The 16,562-nt window shown below is 32.9% G+C and overlaps 1 protein-coding gene across 4 annotated transcripts in view; it reads right to left on the minus strand.

Annotated features, from left to right (window-relative positions):
- Positions 1-4,872: 4,872 nt before the first annotated feature.
- Positions 4,873-16,562, minus strand: part of LOC144966210 (uncharacterized) — an 84,087-nt gene continuing 72,397 nt past the window's right edge. For 2 of the 4 annotated variants that reach the window (XM_078902387.1, XM_078902386.1), the window contains 5 exons: positions 14,102-14,226; positions 11,923-12,070; positions 8,667-8,752; positions 6,752-6,852; positions 4,873-5,952 (listed from right to left, as the gene is read on the minus strand). In XM_078902387.1, the coding sequence (XP_078758513.1) occupies positions 5,809-5,952; positions 6,752-6,852; positions 8,667-8,752; positions 11,923-12,070; positions 14,102-14,226 (604 nt within the window). In that variant the 3' untranslated portion in view covers positions 4,873-5,808. Of the gene's footprint in view, positions 5,953-6,751; positions 6,853-8,666; positions 8,798-11,922; positions 12,071-14,101; positions 14,227-16,562 lie in introns of all 4 variants that reach the window. The other 2 variants (XM_078902385.1, XM_078902384.1) reach the window with 2 other exon arrangements.

Below are 16,562 nucleotides of genomic sequence, written 5' to 3' on the forward strand. Positions count from 1 at the left end.
TCCCATATATATATATATATATATATATATATATATATATATATATATTGTGTGTGTATATATATTATTATATATATATATATATATATATATATATATATATATATATATATATATATATTCTTTCATATTTCTCTGTTCAGAAGATAGGCTATTGATTCTATTGCATTTGGTTTTCATTATTAATGTGGAATCTTAACATAATATTGTAACGAAATCATGTCAAAAAAATAAATATAATGTCATAGATAACAAACACACACACGGACACAAACACGCAAATAAACAAACAAAAACATGTGTCTTTTTTCTTTTTTGACTTCATGAATCAGAGATAAATATTGTAGAGCTATGCATTTGAATGGGACATAATATAATTATATCTAACTTAGAAAACCAAATATATAAAATGCCTGTTTGTTGACTTATTATAGATTATAGCACTACTTTATCCGGTAACAATAAACTTGAACGTACCTCAATTAGCATACAATTGTGAAATATTCTACATCTCGTGGCCATGCCGTCTTTTGGGGAACCATCATATTATATGATTGTATTAGAAGGGGGGGGGGGAGGGGGGGGGGACAAAAATGGTATAAATGCTTTAAGATATTGAGAAAATCGTACTTTAATCTAAGAATATATCCCCGTGTACCCCTTTCTTCAAACGTCATATAATGTGTTCAAAAACAATTACTTGGAAATGATTGCAAAGGCAAAATTAAAATTCCATTTTTAACCACCCCAAATCACTGTACTGAGATAGAGTTAATTAAGAAAACTATGCATCGTGTTTACACTGTTAATGAGATCATAATATTTATAACAACGATGAGTTAATACGAACATTATTATACAGAGCATTCCAACCAGGAGTACGGAGTATTAGTATTATCACAAAACATCGGCTACTTTATAAATTAGATAGATATGACAAATCGTGTAGGACAGAGTCAGTGCCAGATATATAGAAATATAAATAATCATAGATACTGAAAAGAGTATAGGGAATGAGATTAGCGGAAGAGTAGCGTCCCTTGATTGGACGTCACCCATAGTCTGTGACGTCACCGGCGGAACAGTTATTAAAGAGAGAACGTCATGTTGGTTGTGCGCATGCGTCTCTCGTCCTCGCCGTAACACTCTATGTCATGGCCGAATGAACTAGGTGAAGAATATTTATTAAGTTTTAAGTCCAATAGGCTTCAATAGTCGTGATATCACTTGCCTTGTAATGACTCAGAGTAACTTAATAACTGGTTCTAAACTATCGGAACAATGGCGGACGCCCTTATGAAATACTTCTCCGACAAGAATAAAAGTGTATCCAGAGGAGAAAAACATTATAAATCGGATATCATGTTCTGACTTTTATACATTCAGATCACATGACATGTGAAAAAAAAGTTCTAGCCAGCATGAAGAATAAAAAGTACCGACTTTCTTTGTTTAGAACCAAGCTGCTCGTTACTGGGCGGACGTGACATCAGACTTGAATCCTATTGATAAAATAAAAAGTAAATTAACCTTGCAAGAATGAGCCCATGACAAGGACCCTCGTCCGCCTTGGACATGTAAACAATTGAGTGATTGAACCTCCATCAGATATGTTCATTTTCAAGAACATCAGAGGCAGATGCTGTGGCAATTTGAGATTTAGGTTTTTCAAAGAAATAAAGAAGAAAACGAAAAAACTATTCATATTCTCTACATATCTGACACTGTAACATACCCTACTGAGTATAGGTAACATTCATCATTGTCTCTCACATTCTTTTACTTTAAGCGTTATGTACATAATCATATACGACAAAATGCAATGTTAATAAAGGCATGTTTATAACATTTAAAGTGTAAAAATATTGCTTTTACATAACATAACATTCCTTTTAAACAATCTTAGGAAACCTGAAGTCAACAATTCTTTTCCTTATTTGAAAACGTTTTCATGAATACGAGTAAGTGATGAGGGCAAAAACAATATCAACGATAACTGCATTACATTAATAAATTGAGGTTTAAATTGAGCTTGTAAATAGCGCAATATCCACTAAACGTACTCAAAGCGCTTTACAAGGGGTCCCTAACCAGCAGCAGCTTGTAACATGTAGAACGAGACATGAGGCCAGATTGGCGATATTACAAATTTCTCCGACAGAAACAACGCTGTTTACGGCCAGATACTCATTTTACACATGAGTACGGTGAGAGAATGTGAGTAAAGAGCCTTTTCCAAGGACTCATCTATGCGCCAAGCGAGGCTCGAATCCAGGAACTTCATATCCGAAAGCGAGTGTCATACCAGAAGACCACATAGCCCCACAAGGTTACCAACTTATATGATTCTATCAATTTTCACGGAAAAGCAAATAAATTCGCTGACGCCTATCTATCTACTTACTTAAATGATACTTTGCTTAACATGTCAAAAAGATTTAATGAATAAATAAATAAATTACGCCCATTATTCCCATTATTCATGGGACAGCGTGGCTCAGCGGTATGGTCTTTGCTTCGTACCCGAAAGGTACCGAGTTCGACTACCCGCCGCGTTGTGTGGCCTTGAGCAAGTCACCTAGCCTTAGCTTACTTTGCGGCGCTGCACTGCGGCTGACACCTGGGTTATTACAGTCTTCCCTTGGAATAGACCCTAAAGAAAAATTTCCCCTTAGGGATGAATAAAGGGAATTTATTTATTATCAATGTTTAAAATCATTCTTAATACGGCTGCTGTAATGAAATACATGAAAAGGATCTTTTGTATATTTATAGTTTAGCTCTTGAAAAGTTGGCATTATCAAGTTCAGAGTACGCAAGTGTTATGGTCTGTATTGCCGTTGACCTTTACAAGATTTATATCTCTCCAAGTAGAAGAATTTTTAGTAAGAATTAAAAGAAGAAGAAAGGCCGTCGTGTGATTTTCATGAACCCTTTCCTTACCAACTATAGATAGTTCGAAGATGACGTCACTCAGGTCTTTGTTATTGTTTTTTGCCATCCGCGTTTATGAGAAATGCTCACTGAACTGTATTAACCCGACTATAAACGTTCATGGTTACCCACAGTTTTGTGTGTTGGTCCGTTTACTTCCGGATGGCAATGTTATGAGATTCTTTGCCAAGCGCATACTATCTATAGAAAAATCGTCACATTCGTTACCCATACAACCAACGTTTTTTCTTATTCAAATTTCTCTTGTATATCATAAAACTTAAAGAAAATACATATCTAGTGTGTTGTAGATAGAGCATGTTTTGCTAAAGAAATTATTTATCGCAAGAACTTACTGATATTGTGTTTAAGTGACAAAAATCTAGATATTTTTGTGTTGGTTGGGTGTGAAATTTGGGGAAAACCCTGAAAATTGCTGGCAAGGAGAGAGTTAATATCATGAATGGAGTCATTTGTGTCAGTTCGTGGCATAATCAGTAAGAAGGTGAAAATTTTGGTATACATTTTACATGTTCTGAAAGCATATGCTCCCCAGAGCATTTTAATCTTTACATGACGTGAATCGGGTGATTTTTCATGAAGTTATGGTCAGATGTATGGGAGAGGTATCCAGCGACTTTTCTCAAATTTCATTCTTTTTCAACTTGACCAGCTGTAAAATATATTTAGAAGTGAAATTAAGCTTTGATATTTCCCGATGATGTACAAAAAGGATTGATTTAATTATTTACGACAAGAACTCACATTGGATAAAAATTGACCTTCTAACTAAACTTGGCAATATCTCAGTTCAAACCGTTTCACAATCCGACTGATTAGGTCATTCACTGTAACATAATTATGAAATTCATTTTATTAAACGAGACTGGAGCTTACAAACCATTGCGTAGTTCATGCGTAACAATTAAACATATGTAACCCATCAACTCAAATCGGCAATACGTTAGGATGAACCAGATGCCGCAAAGCAAATTCAAAATAAATAAATATATGATTACAAATTAAAATTATACCAAGCTGATAAAAGGTGTGGACTATAAAAAGTAATAAAAAAATGAATATAACAGCTCCAAAAAAAAATTAGATAAATACCCAACACGAAACGTTTTGGGCTCAAAACACTTCTTGAGCCAACAACAAAAATAGATAAAACATGAATACATTAATGCCGTCTGGTTTTTAAGTAATGTTTTTATTGTTATTGTTGATGAATGAAGAAGGGCTTTGAGACCGAAACGTTCCGTGTTGGGTATTTTGTTATATTCTTGTTTTTTGTAAATAACCGATTACAAATTTCCTGAGTAACATTAAAAAACAAAATAACCCAGGGTTTACATTTTGAATATAAAAATAATGATTGTATTTACCGGACTGAGGCAATGAGTCAAATATCAGCTGAAGTTCCATGCTCTTTATAACCAAAATGTCAAAATGTCAAATGTCTGTGTCAAAATGTCAAATGTCTGTGTTTATAAACATTATAACGATATAATATAATCGATTTTGAATGGTTTACAAGTGTAAGCAGAATCAAAACGCGAAATAGATTAAATAAAAGAAGTTGCAGTTGATTTCACCCAAAGAATAGTACTTGTCATTTATCTTAATATTGTTGTCACGTGTGTTTTAGAGGACATTCAGGAAATGAATATTTCATAAGTTATATTTAATATCACTAGTATCATATTTATGATTTAAAAAATGAATTTATTTTAATTTAACCCTCTCATTACCACCCATAGGAAAATCGTCACATTCGTTACGATGCGACCAGCAATTTTCTCATTCTGATCTCCTTTGTACATCACAAATTATAAAGAAAATAGTTTGTTCTAGCGATAAAAATTAGACACTGGATGGACAATATTATGTATGGAATGTATTTGTTCATTTTCTGTTTGAGTAGAAAAAAATCTATTTTTGTGTTGGGTGGGTGTGAAGTTTCATGAAAAATTCTGAAAATGGCTGGTAATGAGAGAGTTAAATTATAATTTTGAAAATTTTCTATTTTATATATGAATAGATTGCATACGACGTGAACTCATTTGCAGGTCAGATAACTCAAATTGTTATGACCTCATTGTTGAAATGTAAATATCTACTCTTAAACCAACGCAAAATATTGTCCATCACAACAATGTTAAAACAAGCCCATATAATTGTGTTTGTTGATCAAACCTGCAAATGTGTGCACGTCAATTTCAAACATTTGACATCCCAGCAAAAAAGTATAGTGCTATGTATACCACACAATAAGCAATTATAAATAATCAAAAAGTTCGTATAACATTCATTAGGCTAAATGAAGCCGACAAATAATCCTCGTGTTGTCATTAATTATATCATTATACAGACCGGAGACTCATTTGCCTTATTTAATTTACTCAAAAGGTCATCCTGATTTATCTCATTGGGTAGATAGATTTTGGCATGTATGCTTGGAATAAAGATCAGGGTTGCCAGATTATTTTCAGGCATTCTGCCAACTGGATTTTAAAAATCTGCCAAATACGACAAAAATCTGCCAAACCGTACTATTTATAGTACCCCCTTTGAAAACTCATCAGTTTTGTTAAACAAAAATTCGCAAGGCCGATGTCATAATTTTTTTTTTCATTTCCCAAGTGTAAAAAAATCACTAATACATAAAAATTGCCATGGAAAACGTGGAGTAGATCTATACATTCATTCCTAGGCCTCGGAAAATATAATCTGCTAAACTGCCAAACCGTTTTTTCTCTTTCTGCCAGACGACTTCAAATTCTGCCAAAAAAAGGACATTTGGCAGAAAATCTGCCAAATTGGCAACCCCGATAAAGATGGATATCTCAATCCATTATTCCATGTCAAAGGTCACAAGTGATAGGAATGACGTATTTCAATGCCAAGGTTGACAGGAGACTTGATTAGGAAAGATGCGTCCAAGATTGTTTCAGCCTCTTTGACGGTCAGACCTTTAGTGCTTTTCCCGTCAATTTCCGTCACCTCGACGCCGGGCTGGGGATGGATTAATTAATGTGATACTTCAAGTATTAATATTGTATAATTCATAAATTTTAATTTTAGATTAACATTTCATTAAAAAGAAAAAGAAAGAGGAAATGAGACCAACTGAACATAAAGAGAAAAATGACGCTGTCACTGTCTTATTCATGGTATAAAAGGATTGCCATTGTAAATACTAGGCACATCGTTTTAATGTCATTAAACTTAACACTCATTTAAGGAAAAAAGTATATATATATATATATATATATATAATATATATATATATATATATATATATATATATATATATATATATATAACATTTAAAACAATTTGTAGAATCATTACCGATACAGCAGATTTTGTTAGTCAGTCATATCTTGTTGAAACATTTCATATATGCGCGCGCCTGTGTGTGTGTATAATTTTGATGGAATATTGACAAAATAAAAAAAAAATGGGATATTGATAGTTGTCGTTATTTGAGAACTGGTTATAGAAGTCAATTTTGAGAGCTAAAATTTATATTTTATGGATTATTCTTGGAATTCATTTAGGTAGTATAATTGGTAGAATATTCAAGAGGGTGTGATAATCTTGAATGATTTGTTCTTTTTAATGGCTTTATCAAATATTATAATTAATAATTTTAATTATCAAGCAATTATAAGTCAGGCATCGTCATCAATTTTCACAGCAGTGTGTCAATTCCACTATTCACATCAATATTTGCAAATTTGAAAATGATGGAACAATTTCAATCAAAATAAAAAATACTAAGGTTTCAAAATACTCATTTTATATTCACCTGTATTCTCCTATCATCAGATGCAGCACCTCCAGACTGTACGTCCTTGACCCTTATCACTTTGTCCACTGGGTCATCCTGACCTCCACACAGTTCCAAACCTGAATTTATAAATTACATATTAAATCATTTTATTCAACTTTATCAAAGTCTTCCTATCTTCCTATCATCAGCAAGGACATAATGAAGGGTCGTGAGATATGTTTTGTTTTCAATTTAAATATCTTTACCACGTGTATCATTATTGTAATCTTTAATCAATAGATTTATGGCATTACTATTAATATTTAGGGCATTCAAGGGATTTTATCCTATTTTTCCCTAAACCATATGATATGATAAATACTTAAAATTTCGCCAGCATTAAATTCCTAAAAGTCGATCAAGCTGTGGGGTGGGGGGGGGGGGGTATACACAAATGAGCAGCATGAATCATGGTTGGGGGTTGAAATTGCATTAAACGGATAGATCAATTAGGTCTTATGTCTTAGATGTAGCTTAATATTACAAACGAAAGTAGGAATTAAGATTTGTTTCTGAAAGTATCTAGTTCGATAGCTTTACAAAAGCCTTACGGAAGATATATTGTAAAAATATGACATTGGAATGAAAACCCTGACTTGATTTTGACATTATACCAGCATTATTACCTTGTCAAACCTTCCCTCCTCTATCTCGATGGCCTCTCTTTATAGTTGTGATGAGAATTTGAGGTTAACTCACTCAATCCTAGAGATTTTTGCTACTTTTCGAAATTGGAAAAAAAATGTATTAAAAATGAGCATGTCCATGGATAGTTTCATTAAACTATCATTACCATGCAAAAACTAAAAAACATGAGCTTTGATACTACGCCTATATTTGTTTCATAAAAATGTAATAAATAGGCATGGGGTAAAAGTAACCCTGGGTTAACCACGGATATAGTCGGTGTTAGGGCTGAGTGAGTTAAAAGACGTCATTGAAGACTGCTTTTCGTATCCTATTGCTGGTTTAAGAGCTGATAGGCTTTCAAAACCTTTAAATACCCCGAGTAACTTCCACGCATAAATAACAGCATTTGGAGTTTTATAAACAACATAGATTGTTAATTGTACAATTCGCGTTTAATTATTAAATTAGGGCTGTCTAAAAGACAAATAAATGTCTTAATCTTAGTCAAGATTCGTAGTATGATTTTCCCTATCAACAGTCGTTTAACGTGTCCACTTTTATGCATTTGAGAGTTTTCAATTAATTAATATACAAATGCAAATATCACCGAGTATCCTATAGATTATTCACTGAAATGAAATATTATGTTGGTAAGTTCTGCATCAATTGCACTCTTTTTTGATGATGATGATGATATTATTGATGTTGATGATGACAATGGTGATGATGATGATGATGATGATGATGATGATGACGGCGACGACGATGAAAATGATGATAATAATGATGATGATAATATTGCTGTTGATGATGATAATGATGATGATGATGATGATGATGATGATGATGATGATGATGATGATGATGATGATGATAATGATGATGATGATGATCATGATGATGATGATGATGATAAGGACAACGATGATAATGATGATAATAATGATGATGATAATATTGCTGTTGATGATGATAATGATGATGATGATGATGATGATGATGATGATGATGATGATGATGATGATGATGATGATGATGATAACGTTATCATCATCATCATGTCGTTATCATTATTATCAATTGCACTCTTAAAAACATTAAAAGAATTGGGTGAGTTGCACACCAACTATATCTGGGAAAATAATGGTTTTGTTGGGGGGGGGGGGGGGGGGGGGTGAATACATTTAAAGTTAGGTTGTATCAAACCTTGACTGTTGTCCCGCTGCTATAAATAGATTGAGAGATCTCCCAAAGTCCTTACCTAAAAAGTTTTTATGCTTGGAAATGTAGACGGTCTCCACTCCATCGAAGTCTTCATAGCTGTCGTCGTCAATGTTGTCCGGAGTTCTGGGGATGACAACATTCGCTCTGTCATCTTTCTCCAAGATGATGCTGGAAAACAAAACACTCCCTTCAAACAATCCTCCCTATTTTTCTCCTATTTAATTTTCCTCTCACAGATTCAATCCTATAGATAGTATGCACTTGGCTAAGAAGCTCATAACATTGCCATCCGGAAGTATAACGGCCCAACACACAAAACTATGTGTAACCATGAACTTTTATAGTCTGGTTAATACAGTTTAGTGAGAATCACTCACAAACGCGGATGGCAAAATACAATAACAAAGGCTTGAGTGACGTCATCTTCATTCTATCTATAAGCGAGTGTTTACCAACAATCTATGGTCAATATCATGCGTTTTACTAGTGAGCATACACAACAAAAATGATAAGATTCCTCACAAGTGCTAACTGGGTAAGTATTTTGTACGATTGTGACAAGGTTTTAATTTCATTGCTCTGATGCCAAAACGGATACATTTCCTTTTATAAGTGTATGAGAATAGGATTCAATAGTCGTAACGTCACTTCCTACCTAATGACGCATCGTAACTTAGCAACACTGGCTCTAAACTATCGGAACAATGGCGGACGCCCGTATGAAATATTTCTCCGGCGAGCATAAAAGCGTATCCAGAGGGAAGAAAACATAAATTTGATCATGTTTTGACTTTTACACATTGTGGTCACAAGACATATGAAAAGTTCTAGCCAGCTTGAAGAATAAAAAGTAATGATTTTCTTTGTTTAGAATCAAATGGCCGCCGTTGCCGGGAGGCGTGACATCAGACTACTGAATCCAATTGTTTCATTTATTTCCTAGTAAATCACTTTGAGCACATTTTAGTGGATATTGCACTAGCAGGTATATTATTTTCACGAAACTCAAGTTATTCTTTCATTTTATCAAACCCTCAGACTCCCTACTATGTTCCCATGTCTTTTACAAGCAAAGCTCTTTAGATTACAATTATTAACCACTTAACAGTATGTAGACTCTAACCGACTAATTGGGAGCCTTCGCATAAAACTGTGTCGTGACTAGATGCTTTATATTGAGCTTTTATATAGCGCAATATCCACTAAACGTGCTCAAAGCGCTTTACAAAGGGTCCCTGGTCAACAGCAACATTTAACATGTAGGACGGGACATGACGCCTGTTAGGCGATATTATAATTTTTCGGACAAAGACAACGCTGTTAACGGCTAGATACTCATTTTACACATGAGCACGCTGAGAGAATGTGAGTAAAGAGCCTTTTCCAAGGACTCAACTATGCGCCGAGCGCGAGGCTCGAACCCAGGACCTTCCGATCCGAAAGCGAGTGTCATACCACTAGACCACATAGCCGCACTTAACAGTATGTAGACTCTAACCGACTAATTGTGAGACTTCGCATAAAACTGTGTCATGGCTAGATGATTTATATGTTAACTCACTCAATCCTAGAGATTTTTGCTATTTATCAAAATTGGAAAAAAATGTATTAAAACTGAGCATGTACATAGATAGGTTTATTCAACTACCATTAACATGGGAAAAACTAAAAACATCATCTTTGATACTACGCCTATAATTTGTCTCAGAAAAATGTAATAAATAGGCATAGGGTAAAAGTAACCCGGGTAAATAACGGATATAGTCGGTGTTAAGGTTGAGTGAGTTAACAGTATGTAGACTCTAACCGACTAATTGTGAGCTTGGCATAAAAACTGTGCCAAGTCTAGATGATTTATATGTTAATAAGGAAATATATGGTCCAAGTATGAAAATTATGTTATATTTTTTTATGTTTAACCTGTTAACTGCCGTAATCTGGAAAATACATATTAAAAATTAGGCCAGAAAACTCGACCTTCAAATAGTAGTAGTATCGTTCGTCTACACTTCTATGTTCAAGGTATCAATCCAGGTTCTGAAGTCATCATCACATTTGTTGATGGCCTCAAATCCCCCTTCACGTTTTGTCTCTGGGCAATCTAGTACGAGGTGGTTTGCATCTTGTGGTGCTTGGTTGCACTTTGGGCATGTTAGTGATTCTTGGAGCCTCCATTTGTGCATGTTGGCAGCTGTTCTTGTATGTTTTGACCGTAGTCGATTTGCAGCTACCCAGTATTTTATTGGTTGATCCTGTAGACCTGGGAGACTTTTACAGAGATCTTCAATTAGTTCCCCTCCTGTTGGACCTCCAAATAAAAACCTTTAAATGACCATCATCTTGGCAAGAACTCTCAAACCTCGATCCCAGGTTTGAGATTATTGTTGCCAAGATAAGGGTCATAGAAATCGATCGATATTTGAAGGACAAGTTTTCTGAATTTCTAAATACAGGCTCTTCTATAAATACGGCAGATAAATGGTTAAGTAAGGAATATCTCTCTCTCTCTCTCTCTCTCTCTCTCTCTCTCTCTCTCTCTCTCTCTCTCTCTCTAATATATATATATATATATATATATATATATATATATATATATATATATATATATATATATATATAGTTTCTTAAAGTGTCAAAATGACAAGGTTTAAATGACATCAATATTATTTTAAAATGACATTTAAGTATCTGATACACCCCAACATGCAGAATAACGTTTTGAGACGATGCGTCACAATTGTTAATTCTTTTCCTCCTCATAGCAAGAAAGTATCATAACTTACTTATACCGAAAAGGAGGGGTCCCGATAGCTCAGTTGGTAAAGCACTTGATTCACAAGCAAAGGGACCGAGATCGATCCAGGGTGCAGTCGAAATTTAGTTCTTACCCCTTTTTGGGTAGCTGGGTCTCCTAGATCTGGAGGAGAGTACTTTGTGATAGACTAGCGTTCTATCCAAAGGGTAGCAAGCAATATAGAAACCAGGATAAACTCCGCCTCCATGGGCCTAATGGCTCTGAAGGATATTTTTTCTTTACTATAACGAAATGGAAATACAGCATCATTGTATTTGTAGTATTAATAATGTAATAATCGGGTTTGTTTTAGATTGGTGCAAACAATGGCATCCTCTCATCCCACATTCGTCTTTATCGTATCACTTCATCGTGATTTGTTGACAAAGGGTAAACCCAAAACGGCCCAAAAGTTGTCTTTGGTAAATTAAACTGAAGCTAGATCTAGCTTCTATTCTATTTCTTTTTATTGAATAATAAATACAGCTAGCAAACGTACAGTTCCAGCTGCTCTGGTTCGTCTTTGAAATCGTCCTTCGAGAAACTGACAAACTCCGATCTTTCGTCGTCTTGAGCATCATTATCATTATCATTATCACTTTCAATATTGGATGGTATCGGTACAGGAGGTGCTGGCTTCTTTTGCACTGTTGAATATATTAATAATATATGAAGATGAAATTACTGTGGTATGTTTTATTACATAACTTAATAGTAATAAGATGTTCTCAATCATTCACTGTTTAAATAAGTTATGTGTGTTGGCCTTGGATAACATACCAAATGTTGGTGACTTAGTTTTGAGCTAGAGAGTTATAAAGATTAAAATGGCATTGTGTGGCCAAAATGAGATTTCTATAAAAAAACGACAGTTTAACCATTCATCTTTTATTTTTCAAAAGCATTGTTGTAAGTTGTCTTTATATTTTAAAATATATTTTAAATGGTTCTAGAGATATTACTTCGAAATCTACGTAAATTTGACACAAAAAATGCATTTTCCTGATCTAATTTGACTCATAATTCAGCATAAAAAGTTTGGCATGTTTGGTATAATTGTTTTTGGCTTGATTTAATGATTTCACGTTGATGATTCTGTAATTTTTATGTTGATTACATTAAACTCTATATTGTTTTAACTTTAAATCTGATTTTCTCAAAATAATTTTTTAGGACCCGGCTTCCTTTAAACCCCCTTTAATATTACCAGCCATAGGAAAATCGTCACATTTGTTACGATGCAAGCCAACATTTTTGTCATTCTAATTCCTTTTGTTCATCATAATATTTGAATAAAAATGTTTGCTATAGTTAAAGTATATTAACACTGTTGAAGTACTTGTTAAGCTAAAATCAATTATAGCAAAAACTAATAGATTTTGTGTTTGAGTGAAATAAATCCATTTTTGTATAGGTTGGGTGTGAAGTTTTTGGGAAAATAAATGAGTGAGCCTTATCTTCAATAATTATCAATAATACAATAGAACCACTACAAAAACTATCACAACCAATAATAAAACGTCAATAGTATAACATGAAGATAGAATTTTACAAATTCAAAGTTCTTACCCCTCGAAAGAATAGATGCCTTCCGCGAATCGTGCTAAATCGATCTATTATTATATATAATTATTATATTATTATTATTATTATTATTTATTATTATTATTATTATTATTATTATTATTATTATTATTATAATTATTATTATTATTATTATTATTATTATTATTATTATATATTATTATTATATTATTATTATTATTATTATTATTATATTATTATTATTATTATTTATTATTATTATAATTATTATTATCATTATTATTATTATTTATTATATATTATATATTATTATTATTATTATTATATATATTATTATTATTATTATTATTATTATTATTATTTATTATTATTATTATTATTATATATTGTTATTGTTATTATTATTATTATTATATTATTTATTATTATTATTATTTATTATTATTTATATATTATTATTATTATTATTATTATTATTATTATTATATATATTATCATAACTATTATTATGATGATATGATGATGATCATCATTATTAATATTCTCATTTTTATTATTATTATTATGATGATTATTATGATTATGATTATGATTATGATTATGATTATTATTATTATTATTATTATTATTATTATTATTATTATTATTATTATTATTATTATTATTACTATTATTTTGATGATATGATGGTGATTATTATTATTAATATTATATTAATATTATTATTATTATTATTATTATTATTATTATATTATTATTATTATTATTATTAATTATTTATTATTATATATGTTATTTATTATTATCATCATTACTATCAGTATTATTATCATCATTATTACTACTTTTTAAATTACTTTTTTCCTATTACAAGAGCTGTAACCTAACAATAATTGCCTATTTGGATATTATTATTATATTATTATTATTATTATTATATTATTATTATTATTATTTTATTATTATTATATTTTATTATTATTATTATATATATTATTATTATATTATTATTATTATTATTATATTATTATTTGTATTATTATTATACATTTTGATTTCGTATTTCCGCTTAACCCTAAAGACGAATTACCTACCCTCTTACTTTCAATAAGCAGATATAATAGTCAACTTACCAATGACGGGTCCCCCAAGGGCGCTTAAGTTTGTTCGACTCCAGCTGTTTGTGTTGTATCCTTGGATATGACATCGATCCATTATCAAATCGTATTTTTCGAGTTGAGATGGATGAACGATTCCCCTGAAAGGAAATCACGTGACATTTACAAGCTTATCTCATTCACCAAGCCAGATTGGCATTCATTAAAATAATGAGCTTAAAAATTGAGCTTTATATAGGGCAACATCCACTAAATGTACTCAAAGCGCTTTACAAGGGGTCCCTGGCCAACGGGCAACATTTAACATGTAGGACGAGTCATGACGCCTGTTAGGCGATATTACAATTTTTCGGACAAAGACAACGCTGTTAGTGGCCAGGTACTCATTTTACACCTCAGTACGGTTAGAGAATGTGAGTAAAGAGCCTTTTCCAAGGACTCAACTATGCGCCGAGCGCGAGGCTCGAACCCAGGACCTTCCTATCCGAAAGCGAGTGTCATATCACTAGACCACATAGCCGCAATAATAATAATAATGTCTCGTCCTAGATCTGTCATTATTTTTAAAATGCAGTAGGTATCTGCTTCATAGAGTGTTTTTAAAAATAACAGCAGACATATTAAGAGTTGCTGTTGGCTAAGGACTCCTTGTAATGCGCTTCTAGCACATTTTGTAGATATTGCCCTATATAAATGCTCAGGTTTTAAAAGAAATGCATACACGACTTGATGCTAGTTTTGTTAATCAGTAATTATGTTTTGATTTGTGTTTTGTATAAACTGCCTAAAAATAAAACATTGTAATTGAACTTGTAATTTTCCAACAAGTTGAAAAGGTTGATGCTATGCGTTTATGTAAAATACTTACAACATCCGCCAGCCGAATATAATATACCAACACACAAGCCTATGTGTAACCTTGAATGTTTATAGTCTGATTGACATACTTTAGTGATAACTAATCACGGAAACGGCTGTATAAAAACAATAACAACGATCTGAGTGCCGTCAATTGGATTCAATAGTCTGATGTGATGTCACGCCGCCCGGCAACGGCGCCATCTTGGTTCTAAACAAAGAAAATCATTACTTTTTATTCTTCATGCTGGCTAGAACTTTTCATAGGCCTTGTGATCAGAATGTGTAAAAGTCAAAACATGATCAAATTTATGGGGGTTTTTTTCCCTCTGGATACGCTTTTATGCTCGCCGGAGAAATATTTCATACTGGCGTCTACCATTGTTCCGATAGTTTAGAGCCAGTGTTGCTACGTTACCATGCGTCATTAGGAAGGAAGTGACGTTACTATTGTTGAAGAGTATTTTGTTCCTTCAATAATTTGTCTCATAGCATCATTCCGGTATTATGTACGAGCCATTTAAATGCCGAAAATTGAATTTCTAACCGAAAAAGTATGAGTCTAGCGTTAAGATAATAGATTTATATGTTTTACGGAGGAGAACGAATAGAATTACTTAAAGAGTTTGGAAACCCAGGATTTGATATACATACCGGATGATTTTGTCTTCAAGTTCACTTCTCAGGTACTCATTTTACACCTGAGTACGGTGAGATATAGTGAGTAAAGAGCCTTTTCTAAGGACTCAACTATGCGCTGAGCGCGAGGCTCGAACCCAGGACCTTCCGGTCCGAAAGCGAGTGTCATACCACAATAGCCGTACGTGGTACTGGAGTATAGTGTACTCACCCACAAGTTAGAGTATTTACCTTGTGGAGAACCCGCAATATTTTGGGGAAATATAGGCTATTAAGACCACATATTATCCCCACATAATAGAGGATTGAGGCGGTGAATAACATTTTTATATCAGATCTATCCTCAAAAATGAGTCACAAGTTAAGGTAGATATCAATTCGACGGAATATTTTGCAATTCGATTCAATAGTCTGATGTCACGTCGCCCAGCAACGGCTGCCTTCATGGTTCTAAACAAAGAAAATCGGTACTTTTTATTCTTCATGCTGGCTAGAACTTTTCATGTCTTGTGATCAGAATGTGTAAAAGTCAAAACATGATCAGATTTATAATGTTTTTTTTTCCCTCTGGATACGCTTTTATGCTCGTCGGAGAAATATTTCATAAGCTGTTGTCCGCCATTTTTCCGATAGTTTAGAGTCAGTTACTATGTTATCAAACGTCATTACGAGGGAAGTGACGTCATGATTGTTGAAGCGTATTGCGGGTTGCTTCTATCGTGGAAACTTATACAATATACAATCAGGATACATAACTCTGTATATTTTATGATGTTTTATTTTGCACTTGTTATTTCCCTTTACCAATTGTTCCTAATGAAAAGGAATGAGAACATTAAATAACAGCCCTCGTCGTCCAATACTATTTATTGAAGTTGACGACAAGGCAAGTTGTTGCTGACAAAGACGAATTACATTTTAAAAATTGAGCTTTATTTAGCGCAATAAGCGCTTTACAAGGGGTCCCTGGTCAACAGCA

Source organism: Berghia stephanieae, chromosome 2 (genome assembly GCF_034508935.2).
Source record: "Berghia stephanieae isolate SIO BIC M18660-M18661 chromosome 2, UCSD_Bste_1.3, whole genome shotgun sequence".
Lineage (NCBI taxonomy): Eukaryota > Metazoa > Mollusca > Gastropoda > Nudibranchia > Aeolidiidae > Berghia > Berghia stephanieae.